This window comes from Eptesicus fuscus, chromosome 19 (genome assembly GCF_027574615.1).
Source record: "Eptesicus fuscus isolate TK198812 chromosome 19, DD_ASM_mEF_20220401, whole genome shotgun sequence".
In the NCBI taxonomy this organism is placed as follows: domain Eukaryota; kingdom Metazoa; phylum Chordata; class Mammalia; order Chiroptera; family Vespertilionidae; genus Eptesicus; species Eptesicus fuscus.
This window is the reverse complement of record NC_072491.1, coordinates 5116266-5136832: the sequence shown is the minus strand read 5'-3', so window position 1 is coordinate 5136832 and position 20567 is coordinate 5116266. Positions and strand designations below refer to the sequence as shown.

The window sequence follows — 20567 nt, the reverse complement described above, 5'->3', positions numbered from 1 at the left end:
GGCGGGAGTCAGCCCTGTCCCTTCGAGTGGACGGAGCCGCTGGGCACCGGGCTCCGGCTCTGAACCTCGGCCGGTGGGTGTCCTGGGCCTTTGAATGCGTGATGCTCGCTGGGCCGGCGTGGCTCCGTGGTTGCGCGTCGGCCTATGAACCAGGAGGTTATGGTTCGATTCCCAGTCAGGGCACATGCTCGGGTTGTGGGCTCCATCCCCAGTGTGGGGCGTGCAGGAGGCAGCAGATCATTTCTGTTTCTATTTCTCTCTCCCTTCCTCTCTGAAATCAATAAAAATACCGTATTTTCCGGTGTATAAGACGACTTTTTAACCCAGGAAAATCTTCTATACGCCCAGTCGTCTTATATGCCGGAAAATACAGTATATTAAAAAGAAAGAAGAGGAAGGGAGGGAGGGAGGGAGGGAGGAAGGGAGGGAGGGAGAAAGAGATGCTACCCGTGCCATCACCTGCTTTCGACAGCGGGTGCTCGCCCAGGTGCTTCCACAGGTGCATGTGGTCACTGACGGCGTGTCGGGCATCGACCAGATGGTGACTGATCTCTCACTCGTCACCAGATGGTGACTGATCTCTCACTCGTCACCAGGTCCCTGAGAGGACAAGTGCTGGGAACTACCCTGAGCTGCCAGGAGCCGAGCATCAGGGGCTACGCGCTCTCCGGGTACCGCCTCGTTATTACAGAATCCCCGCCCTCACTCCGCGACGAAGTGAGCACCGACATCCCACTGGGCAGAAGAAGACACTGAGGCTGGGTTCGGGCTCAGGGCCATGGTTCTCTGATTCCCAAACCTGGCCCTTAAGCTCCCCCCATCCTGCCCCTCTGGGCAACAAATAGCCACCCTGCGCCAGGCCAGGCCCCCCGGGGCTGCCACCCCAGGGGCGGGCAGAAGCTGTGGAGGTGGGGGTGGGGGTGGGGGCTGGGCTGGCTCACCCCGGACCGGGGAAGCCAGCGCTGAGCCTGGGAAAATGCACATCGGCTCTTAGGGATGGGCCCCCGGCACCTGGCAGGCGTCCGGGCAGTGTGGTATCTGCAAGGCCATAGCCTGAGCTCCGTGGTGACCAGGGTCCCCAGGTCCCACAGGGAGGGGCCGTCACAGGAGGCCTTTCAATACCTGCCTACTGGACACAGTTGCTGGTAAGCAGCCCAGGTGGTGGGGAGGGGGGAGGAGGGGAGAGGCCGATCAAACTCCAGATCCTCCATTCTTATCACTGCCCCTTAAGGTGGCAGGCGAGTGGCGGCTGGAGGTGTGTGGGGCTGGGCCGCGAGAAGGGGCTCACCGTTATTAGGACCCCCGGGCAGAGTTCTGGACTCGGGGTGACCCTTTCCTCTTTGGGGTCAGTTCCAGATTCTTAGGGGCTGAGCAGTGGTCCAGGGAGGACCGGCGCCTCCTGCGTCGCCCGGGCCTCCCCTGGGGATGCTGGCGAAAGGCCGAACCCCAGGCCCCTCCGAGACCCCAGGGGCAGGGCCCGGGAAGCCGACTTTAACACCGAGGCCCCGGGTGATGCTCCCCAGTCTGAGAGCGTGGCCCTGCTGTGGTTTCAGGCCAGGGTGCAGGGGACGCAGCTGCCCTCTCTTGTCCTCAAATCTGCTGGGACTCACCTGTAAAGCAACATTCTAAATCCTGTCCCCCAACACGTGAGGCCGAACGAGGCTTGTCCCCTGGCAGCTGTGCAGAGGTCACCGCTTGGCCTCTGAGCCTCTGACCCGGGTTTGCTGGGTGGTAAGGTTTTTGCAAAACAGCTGTTTCTGGGCTGCAGCTCCTGCTTTCAGGAGCTTCACAGCTTCGACGGCTGCCTACGGGCTGCTGTGCTCCGATGACGCTCGCTCACTGGCTGGCTCCTCCGTCACATCCTGCAGGTGCAGGACATCCCGGTGCCAGTCCCTCTGGCTCCCCGGGGGGGAGGGTAGCGGTGTGGGGGAGGGGGAGGGCGGAACGGCTGTCCAGCAACCACTCCCGGCCCATTTGGCAGATGCCGCGCCTTCTCTGGATGGGAAATGCCACCGTGTCCCGTGGTTTCCACTCCCCCGGCCGGCGGACCTGCCCCTGGGAGGGTGACCGGCTTTGACCCTGCTTCTCCTCAGAAAGGGCAGCCCAGGGTCACAGCCGGGAGCCGGGAGGGCCCTGACCTCAGGGTTCAAGTCCAGCCTCAGCCCTTCACGAGCAACTTGACTTTTGGCGAGCCACACCTTCGCCTTCGCTTCCCTGAGCCTCAGTCTCCCAAACGGTAAAACGGGGGGAATGGGAGTTCTTCCGTGGAGTGTTGTCCAGGAACGCGCTCCTGCGGACAGAGCCCTTGGCTCCGTGCCTCGCCCGCTGTCCCGCCCACCTGCGTCAGCTCCTGCCTTCACCTGCTCCCCCGCAGGCCTAGGAGGAGCGCACCCCATTTCCTCCAGGAAGCTCCCCGCCAGGTGAGCCCCCCCCGCCCCCCCCCAGTAACGTTACTTAGTCATCCCCTTGCCCCACCCACCACCTTCTCAGGAACCCAGTGTTGGGCAGGGCTTTGCACCCACAGTCTTGGCAGCGTCTTAGCGGAAGGAATGTTCAGGGGTAGGCAGTGTGCCGTGTGGCTGGGCTGACCTCGCCTTCACCCGGCTGTGGGCTGCGAGGCCAGGTTGGAGGTGTGGCCCCCATCCCCTGTGTGGGCGGGGTGCACACCCTCAGCCAGGCCCCGGCTGGAGAGCTGAGCCCATCTGCAGGCTCTGCAAACAAGACGGCCATTCAGGACAGACGAGGGCGTGTGTGGGGGCAAGTACAGCAGGTGGAATTACCCTAGTAATTATCACCTCCACCCACTAGCCACAGGGACACCCACATCCCCGGAGAGGGGGGACGCAGGGTTAGGGGAAAGAGCAGGCTGAGGGGTGTGGGGGGACACTGGGCAGGGCTGGCACTGCCCCAGGACTTACTGTGACCTGGTGGAGGTCACCCCAGCTCTGTGAGTGACCTCCTCATCTGAAGGTGTGTCTCAGGAGGACGTTACCTCGCAGAGAACTGACGAACGTACGAATAGTTCATGCGGGAGAGGGCTGTGGCGGAGGGGCCCCGTGTACTGGTGGCTGCCTTCCCATGGTGAGTCCATCAGCTTCACACGGACCCTGTGCCGGGTTTACAACATGCCAGCATGGCGCCCTCATATAATCAGATGGACACCCAGCTGCCCCGTTGTCTGCATTATCCAGGTAATCATGTCGGTCCCCGGCCCAAGTCCTCCTCCTGGCAGCCTGTGCAGGGTGGGTCCTGCCCACTAGGTTGGAAGGAAACAAGGAGACGGACACTTCCGACTGCAATGCCCTGGCCCCGTCAGCTCTCACCGCTGTCTCTGGCTGGAGCGCTGTGGCGGGGACCGTCTCCATGTGGCAGGATCCCTGTGGGGGCCTTAGGGCCAGAGCCACTGGTCTGGGCTCCCGACTCGGGCATTTATTAACCACCAGAGGCCCGGTGCACAAAATTCCTGCATGCGTAGGGTCCTTAGGCCTGGACGGTGATCAGGGCCAATCTGTGGGGCAACTGGCAGGGTGATGGTGTGTGTGGGGGGGGGGCCCTTTGGCATCTGCCTTGGCTGGCCTGGGGCCTGCAGGCAGCTCCTGCGTTGAGCATCTGCCCCCTGGTGGTCAGTGCACGTCATAGCAACTAGTCTTTCCGCTGTTTGGTCAATTTGCACATTAAGCCTTTATAATATAGGATGACGTCTCCTGCCGGAAGTGAACTGGAGCCACATTTTACCAGCTCCAGGAAGTGGAGGGCTCCTGCCTCTCATGGGCTGTGAGGAGGATGCAGGTAGGTGTCTGGCTCTGGGTCTGCTCCCCACAGGTAGCCCCAGGTTAACAGAAACTTACTCACAGCAGGTGGTCTGAGCAGGCACCCCCCTTCTCCCATAAACAGGGCCATACGCGGGTGTCGTGGAGGTGCGAGTGGGAAAGGGGGGGGGCAAGATATGGAGAGCAATGTTGTATAAGACCAGGAAACGTGTGTGTGTGTGTGTGTGTGTGTATATATATATATATACACACACACACACACATACACACACACACAAGAGGCCCGGTGCACGAAATTCGTGCATGGGGGGAGGGGGAGGGGGTTGTCCCTCAGCCCAGCCTGCACCCTCTCCAATCTGGGATCCTTCTCACAATCCAGGACTGCTGGCCCCCAACTGCTCACCTGCCTGCCTTCCTGATTGCCCCTAACCACTTCTGCCTGCCAACCTGATCACCCCTAGCCTGATTGATGCCTAACTGCTCCCCTGCCAGCCTGATTGCCCCTAACTGCCTTCCCCTGCAGGCCTGGTCCCCCCAACTCTCTCCCCTGCAAGCCCGGTCACCCTCAACTTCCCTCCTCTGCTGTCCTGGTCACCCCTAACTGCTCTCTCCAGCAGGCTTGATCGCCCCCAACTGCCCTCCCTTGCAGGCCTGGTCCCTCCCAACTGCCCTCCCCTGCTGGCCATCTTGTGGCAGCCATCTTGTGTACACATGGGGGCAGCCATCTTGTGTGTTGGAATGATGGTCAATTTGCATATTACTCTTTTATTAGATAGGATATTTAATTCTTATCGAGGACATTTTTTCCCATTGCTTTTTTTTTTTTAAGAGAGTGGGAGAGGGAGAGACAGACAGAAATACCGATGTGAGACAGAGACATTGATTGGTTACCTCCCACATGCCCCTGGCCAGAGCCTGCAACCCAGGTACATCCTTGACGGGAATTGAACCCGAGACCCTTCAGTCCGCAGGCCGATGCTCTATCCGCTGGGCAAAACCAGCCAGGGCCAGATGCACATTTTTATGCATCCGAAGTGAGCTTTTACAGCGGAGCTGCAAGGACCTGTGTTATCTCTACCCCCACCACACGGCCCGGGGGAGTCCTGGTCTTCTCCAATCGGAGGAGGAGAGGGCAGCTCACACAACGGCCTGATGGCGGATGTTTGGGATCAACTGAGAATATGTTTATTTAAAAGCAATTTTAAATATTAAAAAAAGTAGAAATGAACACATACAGTACTGAAAAAACACTGTCACATTAAATACACGTGAACGGACGCGAGTACTGGTGTCCGAGGGAAATGTCGGATGAGAGTCGGGATTTACCGAGTGGTCCATGGAGGCTATACAACAGGCTGGAGTCCTAGGCAATAAAAAAATAAATAGCATCGCTGTTCAACAGGAAAATAAGACACGCTATTTGCAGAACATACCGTTCCCCTCCGGGGGAGAGAGAACTCATTAGCTATTTTTTCCCCATAAGTTTCCATACCTTCAAAATACTATCTCATGTACAAAATTGCAGATAGTGGCTCACTGAGATTCAGAACAATGATCAGATTTCAACTCAACTAAGACCAGCACAGGTGCCCCAGGGTCAGCGAGCTGGAGAGAGCTCCGATTCCCGGTGGAGAACAGAGACAAACCCGAAAGAAGAAACGGCGTGAAAACGCGTTCACGTTGCTGGGAAGGGGAAGAGCCGACATCGATTCCGCGTCGTCTCAGACATCTAGTGTGTGTGTGTGTTTTTAAGAAACCAGTTATTCTGAGATCAGTTAAAACACTGTAGGCTGCAAAGATGAGTTTTTTAATGCAACTGAAAACGTGGAACCGAACCGGGACACTAGGGACGTGGGAGGGTGACCTCCTGCCCTGACACGAGTGTGGCCTACGTCCCGAGGGTGCAGACGCTGCCGGCCGCACCCCAGGTCACTGGCCGCGCCTGCCCTCTGGCTGCGGGAGTCACAGCTGAGGGGGGCGGCAGGCCTGCCACGGGGTTTCCTAAGCCAGGGGCTGCCCAAAGCTCTCTGAGCGACCGTGCGCACGGAACCGAATTCACCGGCGCGGGGCGGTGACGGTCAATGACGGCTTTCCCGAAGGGTCCGGGAGGGATTGTGCTTCTGTGAAATGGACACGCCTCACTCATTGCCAAGATTATCTGCGTAAGAATGCTGTTTCCTGCGCGGTTTGCCAACAGAGCAGTTTAAGCAAATGCAATGGCAGGAGGACACACAGGCCCTGGTCAGGGCTCAGCCCCGCCGGTCGGGGAGCGAACCCACTGTATTCTTTTCAAATTCCCGACGCACGCGAACGGCCGGCGCAGGCGCGGCGTTCCTGCTGTCTGACCCGCACGTGGGTGAGAAGGAAACCGAGAGGGGCCTCACGGGGGACAGGCTTCCCACGTGGGGTCACAGCAGCGCCAGGGCCTCGGTGATGGGCTGACCTGAAGGTGACGTGTCGGCGGAACAGGGCGTGGGGCTGGGGACGTCCTACAATCGGGGTTTAACCAAGAGCCGGGAGGAAGAAAGGGTCGGTTGCAGCACCTGGTTCTACGGCGGGGAGACCGAGGGCAGGGGGACTTCTAACCCGTCCTCCTCTTGACTAATCTCTGAAGGGCTTACACGTGTCAGGGACAGAGCTCCGAACAGAATGTGAACTGACGCACGAGATGCTTTCACACACGGGAAGGATGCCAATTCACAACATGACGTGGAGAGCCACACGCGTGAGGGAAAGCCACAGGGCTGACCAGAACACAAACATCGTCGCAACCTTATCATCTCTGCTTTTAATGGCAATCAGGTTAGAGCGTGCAGGCCCCCCGCTCCGCACGCTCCGTTACGGAAGGCAGGCTCCGGAGGCGTCTAACGCGTGCGCGGCGAGGAGGCTGCCGTTCCCGGCCGCCCCCGGGCCTGGAAGAGGAACGTCACCGAGGGCGTTAGCTTCTGTCCGAATCGTCACGAAGGCTACGGCATCTTTGCATAATGAGGTAACGTCTCAGGGGCGGGCGCTGCTCCCGGGACGTCTGCATCCACTGGCCGACCTGCGCGAGGGGTGGGTGCCGTGCGTGCCCCGAGGCCGGGGTGTGCCTGTCCTGCCGAAGGGGTCACACTCACGTTTAACCGGGCGCTTGCTGTCATGAATGCCCGTGGGCGGTGGAGCTGTAAACTGAACACAGGCTGCGGGTGGCCTGTCGGAGCTCAGAGTCTCCCCGGACCGTGCCTTCCGCCAGCGACCGTGCTCGCTCAGGAACAGGCGAGAGCACGGCCGCTGGGAACGGTCCGCGCCGCGCCTTGGCGCAGCCGAGACCACTGCTGTCGGCAGAGCCGGCGGTTCCCAGGTTCCTGCTCGCGTGGAAAACGGCACAGAGAGAGATGTAAGTGCTAGACGCCAGGACGGCTTTGGCAAACCAGGAAGACGCCGGTCCCCGGCTCCCATTAATACTGGCGAAGGCGGAAGATAACAGGGCGTTTATTTACAACACACACCACGCGCCCTCCTGCGCGGCCCGGCGGGTCCCGCGCTGTAACAGCAGCTATGTACACGTGGGCACAGGGCGCCGCGGGGCGGCGTCAGCCGTGAAGGGTGTGGACCGTCTCAGGCTCTCCTTCTCGCTAGTCGGACAGGATGTGAACAAAGGACACAGGAAAGACCCCTTTCCTTTCGGGCTCTCCCTCGATGTGGCCGATCTGTGGGGAGAAGCAAGAGGCGTCAGGGGGAGGCAGGCCGCTGGGCCAGGGCCCGGCTGTGCCCACAGACCCGGGGCGGGCGCAGGCCTGCCCCCTGCCACCCTTCGGTGGCTCGCAGGGAGCGGAGACAACCGACCACGTAGCGGGGACGATCACAGAACACGTGCTCCGCGCTCGGCACTTTGGTGTGGCTCTCACTCTGCCCGCTGGCAGCCCACGAGAGTCCTCCCTGTCGGCAGGCAGGGACCTGGAGAGCACTAGGCTCAGTGAGAGACGCCGGTCAGAGAGACAAGCACCACAGGATCTCTCGCATTTGGGGAATCGAATGAACAAAACTAACAAAACAGAGACTCAGAGACGAGAGCAGGCTGGCAGCTGTCCGAGGGGAGGGCTGGGTGGGAAAGGTGAAGGGACAGAGCAAACACATCAACAAAACACAGACGGAGACCACAGTGTGGTGAGGCCAGAGGGAGGGAGGGAGGCGGGGGAGGTAGAGGGGGTGAAGGGGGTCGAAGGTAATGGAGGGAGACGTGGCTTGGGTGGTGGGCACACAGGTGGGGGGGAAACCAAGAGGCCTCGTGCGTTAGAAACAGAATAAAACGTGTGTTCTCAGGGGACTCGACTGCTTGCCCTCTAGGCAAGCGGCACACAGCTCGCCAAGCCTCCCGTCTGTAACACAGGCTAAAACACCCTTCCCTCGGCTTGTGAGACAGAAGGCCCGCATCTGGGGGGCTGCTATGGCCCGCGCCCCTTTCCTGGCCGCTGTGGGGAGGATGCTGTGCAGGTGCCAGAGCTCTGTGGCCGCGGCAGGTTCCCTGAGCTTGGCCTGTCACCTGCAGAAGCTTCTACCTGTTACGTCCGTGGGAGCCGATTACGGGAGGCCCGTCGTGGGAAACGTAACGAGACCTGCACGCTGGCTCCCAGGACAGACAGAGGGGAGGGGCTGAGAGCCCGGCCAGGCCACCTGTCGGTCCCTCCGCGACGGGCCCGCAGCACAGAGGGCCTGGAGCAGGGCTGTGTCCAGCCCACGGCAGCCGACCACGTAGGCTCGGGACCGGCCCTGCCCGCTGACCCGCCCCGCCCCGCAGGCAACGTGCTTCCCGGAGCTCTGGGTTTGCCTCGGGAGAATGTGAAGAATCCCCCCCGGTGTGACCACGGCTGAAGCGCGTCCCACGTGAATTCCCTGACCCACAGCTGCTCTGGCAGGTGACACAGGGACAGAAGGTCCCCACCGGGAGGGCAGGGTCCCGGGACGCAGGGCCCAGCGGGTGCAGCCCACGCCCGAGGGAACCGGAGGGAATGAGCGGTGTGGGTACGTACCCACCACTCCTGGTCCTCCTCCCCCGTGACGACGATCACCTCGCCCTCGATGAAGGTCAGCTCGTCGTCGTTGTCCGCCTGGCAGTCGTAGATGGTCTTCACGCGCCTCACCTTGTTTTTCCCCTGCGACACGGAGACGGGCTGTCAGCGGCCAGGACGGGCCAAAGGGAGCCAAGGGCTCGCGGGCCGTGGGCAGGGCCGGGACCTCCTTGAGCCTCAGTTTCTCTGCTGTGAACGGCGGAGCAGGTCTGCCATGGGCTCCGTGTACCGAGACATCTCAAGAGGCCACAGTCCCTGTCCCTTCCCCTGGCATCAGGGGAGAGCCCGGCCCGGGCGAGCGGGCATCGCCCATCATTTTCACCACGAGGGCAAGGGACAGTCTGGCTCCACCAGGGACACAGCACTCCTCCCCCCCCCCCCGCCCCCGCAGGCCAGGATGACGCAGAGTCTAAAGACGGGTTTGGGAAGCATGATGCAAAGCAGATCTGCAGCTTCCGCTACGCAATGTGCAGCGCGCACACTTCCCGGCTTCACGCGAAGCAGCGTCAGCAGGAGCGGGCCCGGCGGCCGGCACTTCCCCAAAGTTCTGAAGTTTGACCAACTTGACTGGGGCTCTGATTTGTGGAACGTCCAGTTCTTTGCAAACGGGAAGACGGAAATAGGGACATGACCCCCAGAGGACGCCTTGGGCACCCAGCGCAGTCAACAGTTAGTAATGAAAAGGGCGCCTTTTCCTGCCGGTGCCCCGGTTTCTCCCTCAGTGGCCCTGCTGACCCCGCTCCTTCTGCATGAGTCCCCCCACACACACACCCCGGTTTCTCCCTCAGTGGCCCTGCTGACCCCGCTCCTTCTGCATGAGTCCCCCCCCCCCACACACCCCAGTTTCTCCCTCAGTGGCCTTGCTGACCCCGCTCCTTCTGCATGAGTCCCCCCACACATACACCCCAGTTTCTCCCTCAGTGGCCCTGCTGACCCCGCTCCTTCTGCATGAGTCCCCCCCCCCCACACACCCCGGTTTCTCCCTCAGTGGCCCTGCTGACCCCGCTCCTTCTGCATGAGTCCCCCCCCCCCACACACACCCCGGTTTCTCCCTCAGTGGCCCTGCTGACCCCGCTCCTTCTGCATGAGTCCCCCCCCACACACACCCCGGTTTCTCCCTCAGTGGCCCTGCTGACCCCGCTCCTTCTGCATGAGTCCCCCCCCACACACATACACCCCAGTTTCTCCCTCAGTGGCCCTGCTGACCCCGCTCCTTCTGCATGAGTCCCCCCCACACACATACACCCCAGTTTCTCCCTCAGTGGCCCTGCTGACCCCGCTCCTTCTGCATGAGTCCCCCCCCCCACACACACACCCTGGTTTCTCCCTCAGTGGCCCTGCTGACCCCGCTCCTTCTGCATGAGTCCCCCCCCCACACACACCCCAGTTTCTCCCTCAGTGGCCCTGCTGACCCGGCTCCTTCTGCATGAGTCCCCCCCCACACACACACCCTAGTTTCTCCCTCAGTGGCCCTGCTGACCCCGCTCCTTCTGCATGAGTCCGCCCCCCCCACACACACCCCGGTTTCTCCCTCAGTGGCCCTGCTGACCCCACTCCTTCTGCATGAGTCCCCCCACACACACACATCCCTGCTGACCCCGCTCCTTCTGCATGAGTCCGCCCCCCCCCACACACCCCGGTTTCTCCCTCAGTGGCCCTGCTGACCCCGCTCCTTCTGCATGAGTCCCCCCCCCCCACACACACCCCAGTTTCTCCCTCAGTGGCCCTGCTGACCCCGCTCCTTCTGCATGAGTCCCCCCCCCCACACACACCCCGGTTTCTCCCTCAGTGGCCCTGCTGACCCCGCTCCTTCTGCATGAGTCCCACCCCCCCCCCACACACACCGCGGTTTCGGACCCACCGTGTTGATCTTCCTGGGCAGCGGCACGGGCATCTCGGGCAGAGTGGGCGTCAGGTCACTGGAGTCCTCGGAGGCCTGCTTCTGGATGGCGTCTCGGGCCGGCACGTTCGGGGAGAGATCCAACGAGTGCGACTTCGGGGCGACGTCGGCGGGCGGGGCCTTGGGCGAGGCCTCCCCCGGCTGGGCCTTGGCCAGCAGGTCCGCCAGCTGCGGCTTGGGAGGCAGGTCCTTCATCTGTGGTTTGGGGGGCAGGTCTGCGAGGTGGGGCTTGGGGGGCAGGTCGCCCAGCTGAGGCTTGGGGGGCAGTTCTCCCGGCTTAGGTGGCAGATCTCCGATTTGGGGCTTGGGCGCCAGTTCGGTGGGCTTCGGGGGCAGGTCTCCAGGGGGCTTCTGGGGGAAGTCTGCCAGCGGCGCCGGTTTCTGGACGCCTTCGGGCGGGATGCTGGCCTTGTCCAGGGAGAGATGGTGGCTGGTCTCGGTCTTCCGGAGTGCCACTGCGGGGACAAGCCAAAGAGGGGGGCACCTGCTGAGCACGACCCAACGTGAGCACCTGGAGCCCTTGTTAAACAGACAAGAGCGGGAGCCGTAAGCCTCCCACGTCACAACTCACGTGTCACGCTCAGTGACGTCAGGAAAGGACGTCCGAACGAGGCCACAGTTAAAAACCCACAACCATGAACAACACAGACGAGAGCGAGTCGGAAAGTACAGAGTTAAGTTACCGGAAGCCCATCACCTCACTGTAGCCGCTGCAAATATTTTCTTGTATTTCCTTTTTGACTTTTTAGTGTATTTTCCATACGTAAAACTTCTGTCTGCTTTCACCTATACGCTGTTCTAGCAGGAGTATCTGCCAGCTAATGAAAATTCCTTAGTGTCAGTAGGAAGAGGTTCCTCCTACCCACACTTCCCCCTGATCACGTTTTGGGGAGAATAAACATGATGACAATAAACCATAAACGGGACCACGTCTACACTGCCTGCAACTGATTTATTTCCCGCTGAAGAGTTTGGTGCATCTCTAAGTCAGTTCCTCCTCTTCTCTTCGGCGCCGGGACGGGTGCCCCGGGGACCACTCCCGCTGCTCCTGGCCCAGCTCTGTCCCCTAGAACTCAGGACCGAGGACACGTCTCCGTGTCCAGCTGCACCACTTCATTCCAGCTGTGTGACCTTGGGCAGCCACACACCCTCTCTGTGCCTCGCCTTGCTCCCTGCTAACACATGAGTTCCTCTACGCGGCACTGGCCGACGGGAGCTGGCAGCTCTCAGCATTCCACTAGAGCAGGGGGTCCTCAAACTTTTTAAACAGGGGGCCAGTTCACTGTCCCTCAGACCGTTGGAGGGCCGGACTATACTTTAAAAAAAAAACTATGAACAAATTCCTATGCACACTGCACATATCTTATTTTGAAGTAAAAAAACAAAACGGCAAAAACACCCGCATGTGGCCCGCGGGCCGTAGTTTGAGGACGCCTGCACTAGAGCGTTCTTCTTGTTCTGCCAGCCAGGCTTCCGGGAGCCAGGATTCGCATTTTCACTCGTTTGTAGCCCTGGCTCCTGGCGCAGGGGCCAGTCACACAGGGCTCAGCAAGAACACAGCTGACTAAGCACGCTGAGTGAGTCAACGGAAAAGCTGTCACCCTAAGAATCCAACTCAGTCAGAGAGACAGTCGTAAAATTAAAAAAATAAAGGAAGGAAGACACACCCCCACGTTGTAACGGTCACAAGCTGTCCTGTGGCTGTTTCCCCCCACGGCCCGCCCAGCCCCTCGCTTCCGAGGGAATTCAAACCCTAGGGCACCCTGCTCACAGCGGGCCCTGAGCCACAGGGATGAGGCTCAGCTCAAAGTCAAAGCAGCACTGTCAGACTCCTCTCTGAAATGGAGTCAAAAGAAGTCTGAGGCAGGTAGTCGGGGGGAAACTGGGGGGTCCCCAGGGAGGGTGCTGGGAAGCCTTGCTGTAACATGAGCCACACTTTTGGGGGAACAGAAACTATTAGTGCTGGGGCAGCCATAACCCTCAGAGCATGCACCCTGATCCTAGAAATCCATCCCAGAGCAGGGATCCGGGCCGGGTACCCTGATCCTAGAAATCCATCTCAGAGCAGGGATCCGGGCCGGGCACCCCAATCCTAGAAATCCATCTCAGAGCAGGGATGGAGCCGGGCTGGGCACCCTGATCCTAGAAATCCATCCCAGAGCAGGGATCCGGGCCGAGCACCCTGATCTGAGAAATCCATCTCAGAGCAGGGATCCGGGCCGGGTACCCTGATCCTAGAAATCCATCTCAGAGCAGGGATCCGGGCCGGGCACCCTGATCCTAGAAATCCATCTCAGAGCAGGGATCCGGGCCGGGCACCCTGATCCTAGAAATCCATCCCAGAGCAGGGATCCGGGCTGGGCACTGAGATGTCTGTGCTAGGATGTTCAGCACGGCACTGTTCATGGTGAAGAAAACTCGAAAACTACGTGACAACTAAGTAACAGAGACTGCTTCACACATCCTGGCACCAGACAGTGGAATACCATGCAGACAGGAAGTTACCTGTCAGGCCAACGTGTTTTATTTAACATGTGAAACATTTCTGATTCATCAGGCAACAAACATCAGGTTAAGTGGGAACTTATGAAAAGCACAGAAAAGCGAGGAAAAGGACGGACCCTCCAGTTTATCTCGGCTGTTTGCATCCTCGGGTGGTTTTTATTTTCTCCCTTCTGCTTACCTGTGTTTCTCAAATCTCCTAGAATGAACACGTATCACTTTTGCAATAAGAAACATGTAATAATATTTCACGCAGAGCTACAAATGAGTGCAGTGAGGAAAGAGACAGTCTCCTCAGAAAAGAGACCTTACCTTTCTGAGGTAGTTTAGGCAGAACTCGCGGGCCAAGGGCAGACTTCGCGGAACCGGTGCTAATTAATAAAAAAAATCATTTAGGACCTAAAGTGTTATAATGTCGGCGGGGATAGGTTATTCAAGGAAATCGGAGGCGTTGCTGAGCTATCTAAAAACCCTCGCCAGATCTCTTTAGCAAAAGGATACAGTCTAGTTCCCATCAGCCCAAGTTTGCCCGGCTGGGAGGGTGTTCTGAATGATTCCGACTAACTCCTCCTCCCCCCACGCCTTTCCCAGGGGCACCGTCGGTGAAAGCAGCTGGGTCCGGTCCCCGGTGTGGCACACAGAGGTAACCCCGCCGGCCCCACTGTCAGAGGAGGAGCCCGCGGTGACCGGCAGAGGCCCCGAGCGAGGCTGGTGGTGGTGGACACGGAAATCCAGGCCCAGCTCTGCTGGACTCAGAGCCCTCGTCCTCCTAAGTGACCTCCCGCCCCCGGGCTTGGCGCCGCCGGGAGCCCGTGCGGACGCGCAGGAAAAGGCCGGGTCCCTGCGACAGGAGCCGCCCGTGTCGTGCGCGTGGTCCAATGTACACCCACAGCCTCAGTGCCGCGTCCAGGTGGCATCCGTTCGTTGGAGCCACTGCCGCCGTTTAAGACAGGGCCGCAGCCCCTCTCGGGACACGGGACGCGGGGGCCCAGAGCAATAGCGGCCACGCGCGTCGATCCACCAGGAGCTGCTTTAACCTCCCACTCCTCCCGCTCTGCCCGTGGATGTCCTCAGAAGTGGCTTTTCCCTTCTGTCCCAACTGCGCTCACGAGAACAGGGAAAGCCAGACCGACCACACAAAAACCGAGTCTCTGCCTCCCGTACTGGCGCTCCATCCCCTGGGCCTGAGCGCTCCCAGCCACCTGGAGCCCCACCCGCCTCGGGCAGGGGCCCACTGGCGTTGAGATAAAGCCACCGCTGAGCTGGAAACGGTGAACGCGAGGCTCTGGCTTGGACGTTTGGGGAGTGATTCCCTCAGGGGCTGCGGCAGGGCGGGCGCCAGGGAAGGGAACCCGGGACGGGGAGTGCGCAGAGCCAGGGGTCCGCGTCCAGCGCTGAGACCACCGGCCACCAGTGACCCTCGTCTATGATCATAAAGTGCGCAAGTGCTCAGGGGCCACCTCCCAGGTTGTCAAGACAAAACAGGGGCATTAAAGAAATGAGGGCTTGTGTTTTAAGTCTTGGACACACTCTGGAAAGCAGTCCCCACACACCAGGTGACTTTCTCCCCGATTCTGGGTCTGGAAGTGGCCCCTGTGTCATCTCAGCCCGGCCTCTCGCGGAACCCTCTCGCGGAACCCTCGCGCGGGGACTGGCTCAGCGCTGCCCACAGACGACGCTCCGAAGCGCCTACACTCATCCCCCCGAGTCTGAGGACCTCTGGTGCCGGGTTCCGCGGAGGACGAACTTTCCATCCCCACGCTGCAAAAGCAGCCCAGAGGGAAAGTACCAGAACCAAAGGACTTCATGTGAAAACCTGAAAATAAGAACTCATTCTGGCACACCGACTCAGGGACGTGAGGGCCGTCCCGCCTGGAGCCCCGATGGAGGACGGCTGTCCACTCCAGCCCGGCCGGCAGCGCCAGGCCCACGGCTGCGGGCCACGTGGAGCAGACCGTCACACGCCCATCTCCGAGGTTCTGCCCCCGCGGCCGCACGCCCAGCAGCACCGAGCTGGCTTACCTCGCCTGCTGAGACAGCCCCTCAAACTTGTTTGTGGTCTTGCTTGAGGAGGATGGACCCATGTCGTTGCCTGCGGGGAAAAGGAAACGTCGAACGTGGCAGCCTCCGACAGAGACACGGAATGTGGGGACGTGGGTTTGGCAGACAAGCTCCCCGAGGTTCCAGAAGGGACTGGAGAGACTGACCACAACCACCTGCTCTCCGTGACCACGCCGCGCCCCAACGGTAACACAGCAATGGCAGCTACCGGCCACTGAGCGCTTGCTGTGCGCAGGTCCTGTGCTCAGTGCTCACGGTAATCCTTCCACGGGACACACAACACAACCCTCCACCCTCCTTCTTCCGCAGGAGGAAACACAGGCAAGCCCCAGGTCAAGTAGCTGCTGAGGGTCAGAGCTGGGACACGAGGCCGAGCAGCCCACATGCAGGGTCTGCGCTAAACCACCACCGCCCATCACTCCCGCCCCCTGAACCGCAGGGCAGGGAGGGCTGGCAGGGGGCGGGGCTGGGCCTCCCGGACAGAATGTTCTCTGGCCACTTGAGGTGACCTCCATTCTCCAAAGACACGGTGTGTTCATGTCTCTGTTCCTTAGCCCTCTCTTCCCCCTCCCTGTGGCACCTGCCCTCCCCCTGCAAGCACCTGTCTCCCCGTCTGCAACACCTGTCCCCTCCTGCAGCACCTGTCCCCCCCCGCAGCACCTGTCCCTCCTGCAGCACCTGTGTCCCCCCCCCCCCCCCCGCAGCACCTGCTCACAGGAGTGGTGCAGGGTGCGCAGCTGCAGCTGGACAGGCCAGCTTAGAATCTCAGCCGCGCCGCTGACCAGCGGGTCTGAGTGGGCTACATGGCCTTTGCCACTAACCTCACTCCCTGACTTGCGGGCGACTTACCCCAGGTAACTGCGCCTTTGCTGGAGGGCCCGTGAGGTAGTGGGCTGGGAGGGTCCGACAGGGTCCTCTTGTGTCCGGGCGGCGGCGGAGGGGGCCGCTTCTTGGACAGGGTGGACGTGCCGCCGGAGGACTGCATGCCGAGAGGGAGCGTTGACGGTGGGCCGGTGGGACCTGGGAGGGCAGCGAACGGGCAGGAAGGTTAGCCCCGGGCTCATCGAACAGCCGGGGTGCAGTCATGCACACGTCGGAGGTGGCACGACACGGGGAGGGACAGAAGCGCAGGCCGGAGGTGGCCACGCCCGCCAACCCAGCGATGCACAGACAGGGTTTCTAAGAAATGCTGGTGAAAACCAGTGACAACAAAGGAAAGGTGAGTGTGTGTCTTTAAGAAACAGGATACCGGTCAGCATGACATGCCAGTGCACTGAGATCACTTAGGTACAGCGGGAACCAGAAAACACGCGCTTTAAACAGTAAGTCACTGGAATCACGGCGCAACCTGAGGAGGCGGCACCGCCAGTGACATCACTGAGCCACAGCAGGACAGGCTGCCGCCCCGAGGGCCGCGGGCTGAGGCACGAGGCCACAGAACAGGACTCTTCTCTCCGCCACAGCCTTTCCTTTAAGTCAGTAAACTTGGCCCAAGTTTTCTTTTTAAATATATTTTTACTGATTTTAGAGAGAGGGGAGAAGGAGAGAGAGAGGAACATCCATCTGCTGCCTCCTGCCTGCCCCCTACCAGGGATCGAGCCGGCAATCCAAGCATGTGCTCTGACCGGAATGGAACCGGCAACCCTTAGGCCCACGGGAGGATGCTCAATCCAACTGAACCACACCGTCAGGGTCCGAGTATTTTTTAATGACGTGTGTAAGTAATGGAGGGTGCTAGGGTAAAAAGAACTACTCAGAAGAAAAGAGAAATCCAAACACTCTTTTTCCCTCCAATTCCGATTGTTGTTCTGGACCTCATAAACCACCTATTATATCAGAAACTCAATAGGTTACGTACATTAGATATTGATTTCTATAGATTTAAGAAAAGACTCAAGTTCCTTCAGAGACAAAGACAGGATAGCAGTAAGCTTATGAATATCACACACACACACACACACACACACACACACACAGACACCCCATTACTGCAAAAATGTTGACTTTTTTGAACTAATGTTTTAAGAAGAAAAAAAAAAAAGTTTGTTGCTAGTTTTGTTTCTGGAAAGTGACACTGAAGTGCTGGTGGGTGCCAGGCAGTACCTGCAGGGACCGGACACACGGCTCTCTGTGACTGTCACCAGGCAGACAGTTAACTGTGCTCATGAGTAACTGCTCCCGCAAACATTAAGATTAAAAGTAAATAAAAAAGGAGAGAAACAAAGAAAAGCTGAGGACGCGGCCACACCACATGTGAACACGGGACGGTGGGCACCTGGCGATCCAGAAAGGCTCCCAAAGAGCTTTTCACATTCTGTGCGTCAAAGAAAAGCTTAGTTACTGCTGGCCTCCACCCTGGTGACGTAAGCGTTGATGTTTCCCATGATCAATTACCGATCAGTATCGACACCAACGTTAAGTGCTGATGGCCAGTCTCGCTGGCCATTTTGTTTCTCAAAGTCAGTAAATGTGGTTAACCTCTTGGCCTTTGATTCTCTCAATCCTATGCTGCCCCACATCCCGAAGCCTGCCGTTACCCCAAATCAACACCCGATTATGGCCCCCGTCAGGGCAATCTCAGGACCACTTTATCTTTGAAACAACAGTCACTGTTACTGCACCCCTGCACTTGTCTGAAGCTTTTAGTTTTCCAAAGTGTCTGTATAGGCTATTGCCCTTGATTTTCAAAAAGACCCTGTAAAGTATGTGGGTGGGGAATTACGGCCCCCGCTGTGCAGCCAGGAAAGAGGGGACCTGGAGACGTTAGGGTGACAGGCACACGGGGCGAGCTGGGACCACACCCCAGATCTCTGGGACAGGGAGGTGCTCACCCTCTCCCACGAAGCTGCAGGTCCCCAAAGCCAGGGCAGCAGCGAGTGCTGTGTGAGGAAGTGAGTGCTGTGTGAGGAAGCGTAACTTCCTCCTGGAAATAAACGGGGACTGGATGATGGACAGCAACTTCATCTCTATCGCCACCTAGGGACGCGCTGGGGCACTGCACCCGGAAGGTCATTCAATGGGTTCCAAATCCTGCCTGGAACCAAATGTCACCAGGCAACGTGCTAAGGGGACGATGTCTGAGCGGCGCTGTGCGCAGGTGAGTTCAGGGGCCATCAGGCCAGGGTCGTCCCGTAACCACGAACCGAGCCAAACCGAGCCTCTGCGATCATCATTTCAAAGGGAAGAGACTGTGTTCCTCACGCCACGTCAGCCTTTCTTCCCATCAGCTACGGCGTCTGTGAGGACATGGCTTTGTTTACACGCTGATGGCCTGTCTGGCTCGCCAGGTTCTGGGGTACAGTAGGCTGGATCCAGTAATTTAACACTGAACTAATGGGTGAATAGTTTGAATTCAACCTCCCCCGATAAGGCTCCATATCTTTTAAAGAGCCAGGAAATCTATCCACTCAAATCCAGAAAAACTGCCCTGAAGTCATTCAACTACACCCACATACAGATATTATAAAAAAAATTCATTCCTAAAATTGCAACCAACATGCCTGTCAAACCTCCTCCTCCACTCCTGAGTCCTCTGGAGCTCCCGCGTCCTGAGCGCTGCGTGCTGGCCCGCAGCCAGGGGTCTCACCGCGCCACCTGGAACCCACCTTCGTCCCGCATTGCCGTCAGAGACCGCGGCTCGGAGCGGAGGACACTGCCCGTCCCTGCAGGGAATCGGCTGAGGGACGCTGGCCGGCTCTCGGCGCCACCACAGCCTCCAGCTTCTCTTCCTGGGAGGCAGCACGTCCCTTCTGCGGGAGCATCCTCCCCGCTCAGGACGGCTCAAAGGTCATCTCAGGACGCCTCCTGGGGCCCAGCCCTCTGCCCGGAGCCATTGCTCTTATCTCTGAACTCCCACGAGGACCAACGTCACTAGCTTCTCTGCCTGCGCCGGAGCGGGCTTGCCGCTGCTCCTGCCGTCGGCTTCCTGAGGGCCAGATCCACGGGCCTTTCTCCCCCTGCCCGCACGTTCCTGGCGAAGGCAGGTCTGTGGTGTAAGCCAGGCGGATTCCTTTCCGGTGTCCTCATACCTCTGGTTGTTGGCAAAACAGAAAACCCAGGTCTTCCATGCGGGGAGACCAACTGAAATGCAACTTATTCAAAGGAAAACAAGACCCAGAAGAGGACTTAAAACTTCCTGACCATCCCTGTGTAACGTCAGCATTCTAACACGCCGCCCCTGTGTGAGTGACACAGGTCGCACCTGTACAGCTGTGGACAGTGCGAAGGACCATTTCCCCATTTTCTCATGGTTTTCCCAGTACAGAGCTTAAAAGAGTAGAAACTTTGTTACTTTAGAGGATAAAGATAATGGGTCATTCAGAGGAACTGCGCGCAGGAAGGAAGGTGCTGAGGTGGGGAAAAAGAGGCACCTCGAGGTGGAGTGTGCGGACACACGGAAGCCGGCGCAGACCGACCAGGACTCCCACACGGCAGGGGACCCCAGTGGCACAGCTTTAGCTGCAGAGGCCCCAGGCCAGCAGCACTGCGCTCGCAGAGCCCTGCCCCACGCCAGGCTGAGCTGAATGCCCCCTTCCTCCTCATCCGTGTCCACACCTGTCCCAGCTCAGCTGCAGTTTGGCCGCCGCTGTGAGGCGTGGAATCACGCGCCGGTAGAAAGAGGCAGGTCCACAGCTTGCAGTTACTTAAAAACACGGTTAAGCTGTAAGCACTGGTGTCTGCTCTCAAGGGCCTGCTCTGGGGGAAGTCTCACGGTGCTCGCTACACTCTCCAGGTTCTGGCGGCACCCAGAGCCGCAGCCCAATCCCAGCAGGAGCCTCCCAGCAGTCCAGGGCTCTGCTTCCCTACAGCCTTCCTCGGGGACTGTCTCCCTGGGTTCCGAGGGCAATTCCACCAGGAGGGCAGGAAGAGATGGGACCATCCTCCCCGACACGCAGAGGAAGAAACGAGGAGATCTGGCCCGACAAGCCCTATGGCCCATTTTAATTTTCTGTCCCATTGCAGCCACCGAGTGACCTCAAGTCCCTTAACCTCCCCAGGGCTGTTCCTCGCTGCGCAACGGCTGTGGGCTGGCCTAACCTTTCAGCATCCTCTTGCTCTCAGATACCCTGGTCCCATGACCTGATTTTAGTGGAAGATGAGACGCAGTGACCCCGGCAAGCCTGGGAACGTCTATCTAGTCCTACGGAGCGCGCAGGGGGCGGGGAGCTGCACAGCGAGACGTCCGCTCATGGAAATCGCGGCTCTGACCTCATCCCGCTGGGCCTCCCGCCGCAGAGGGGGAGCAGCCGGCACGCCCGTCTAGGCTCCAGGACGGCCAAAGGGGCC

General features: G+C 59.5%; 1 protein-coding gene across 2 annotated transcripts in view; it reads right to left on the bottom strand.

Annotated features, from left to right (window-relative positions):
• Positions 1–4932: 4932 nt before the first annotated feature.
• The window catches only part of ASAP1 (ArfGAP with SH3 domain, ankyrin repeat and PH domain 1), a 219984-nt gene continuing 204349 nt past the window's right edge, over positions 4933–20567 (bottom strand). For both annotated transcript variants that reach the window (XM_054708233.1, XM_054708234.1), the window contains 6 exons: positions 16131–16301; positions 15243–15312; positions 13533–13591; positions 10680–11173; positions 8780–8902; positions 4933–7459 (listed from right to left, as the gene is read on the bottom strand). In XM_054708233.1, the coding sequence (XP_054564208.1) occupies positions 7385–7459; positions 8780–8902; positions 10680–11173; positions 13533–13591; positions 15243–15312; positions 16131–16301 (992 nt within the window). In that variant the 3' untranslated portion in view covers positions 4933–7384. The remainder of the gene's footprint in view (positions 7460–8779; positions 8903–10679; positions 11174–13532; positions 13592–15242; positions 15313–16130; positions 16302–20567) is intronic.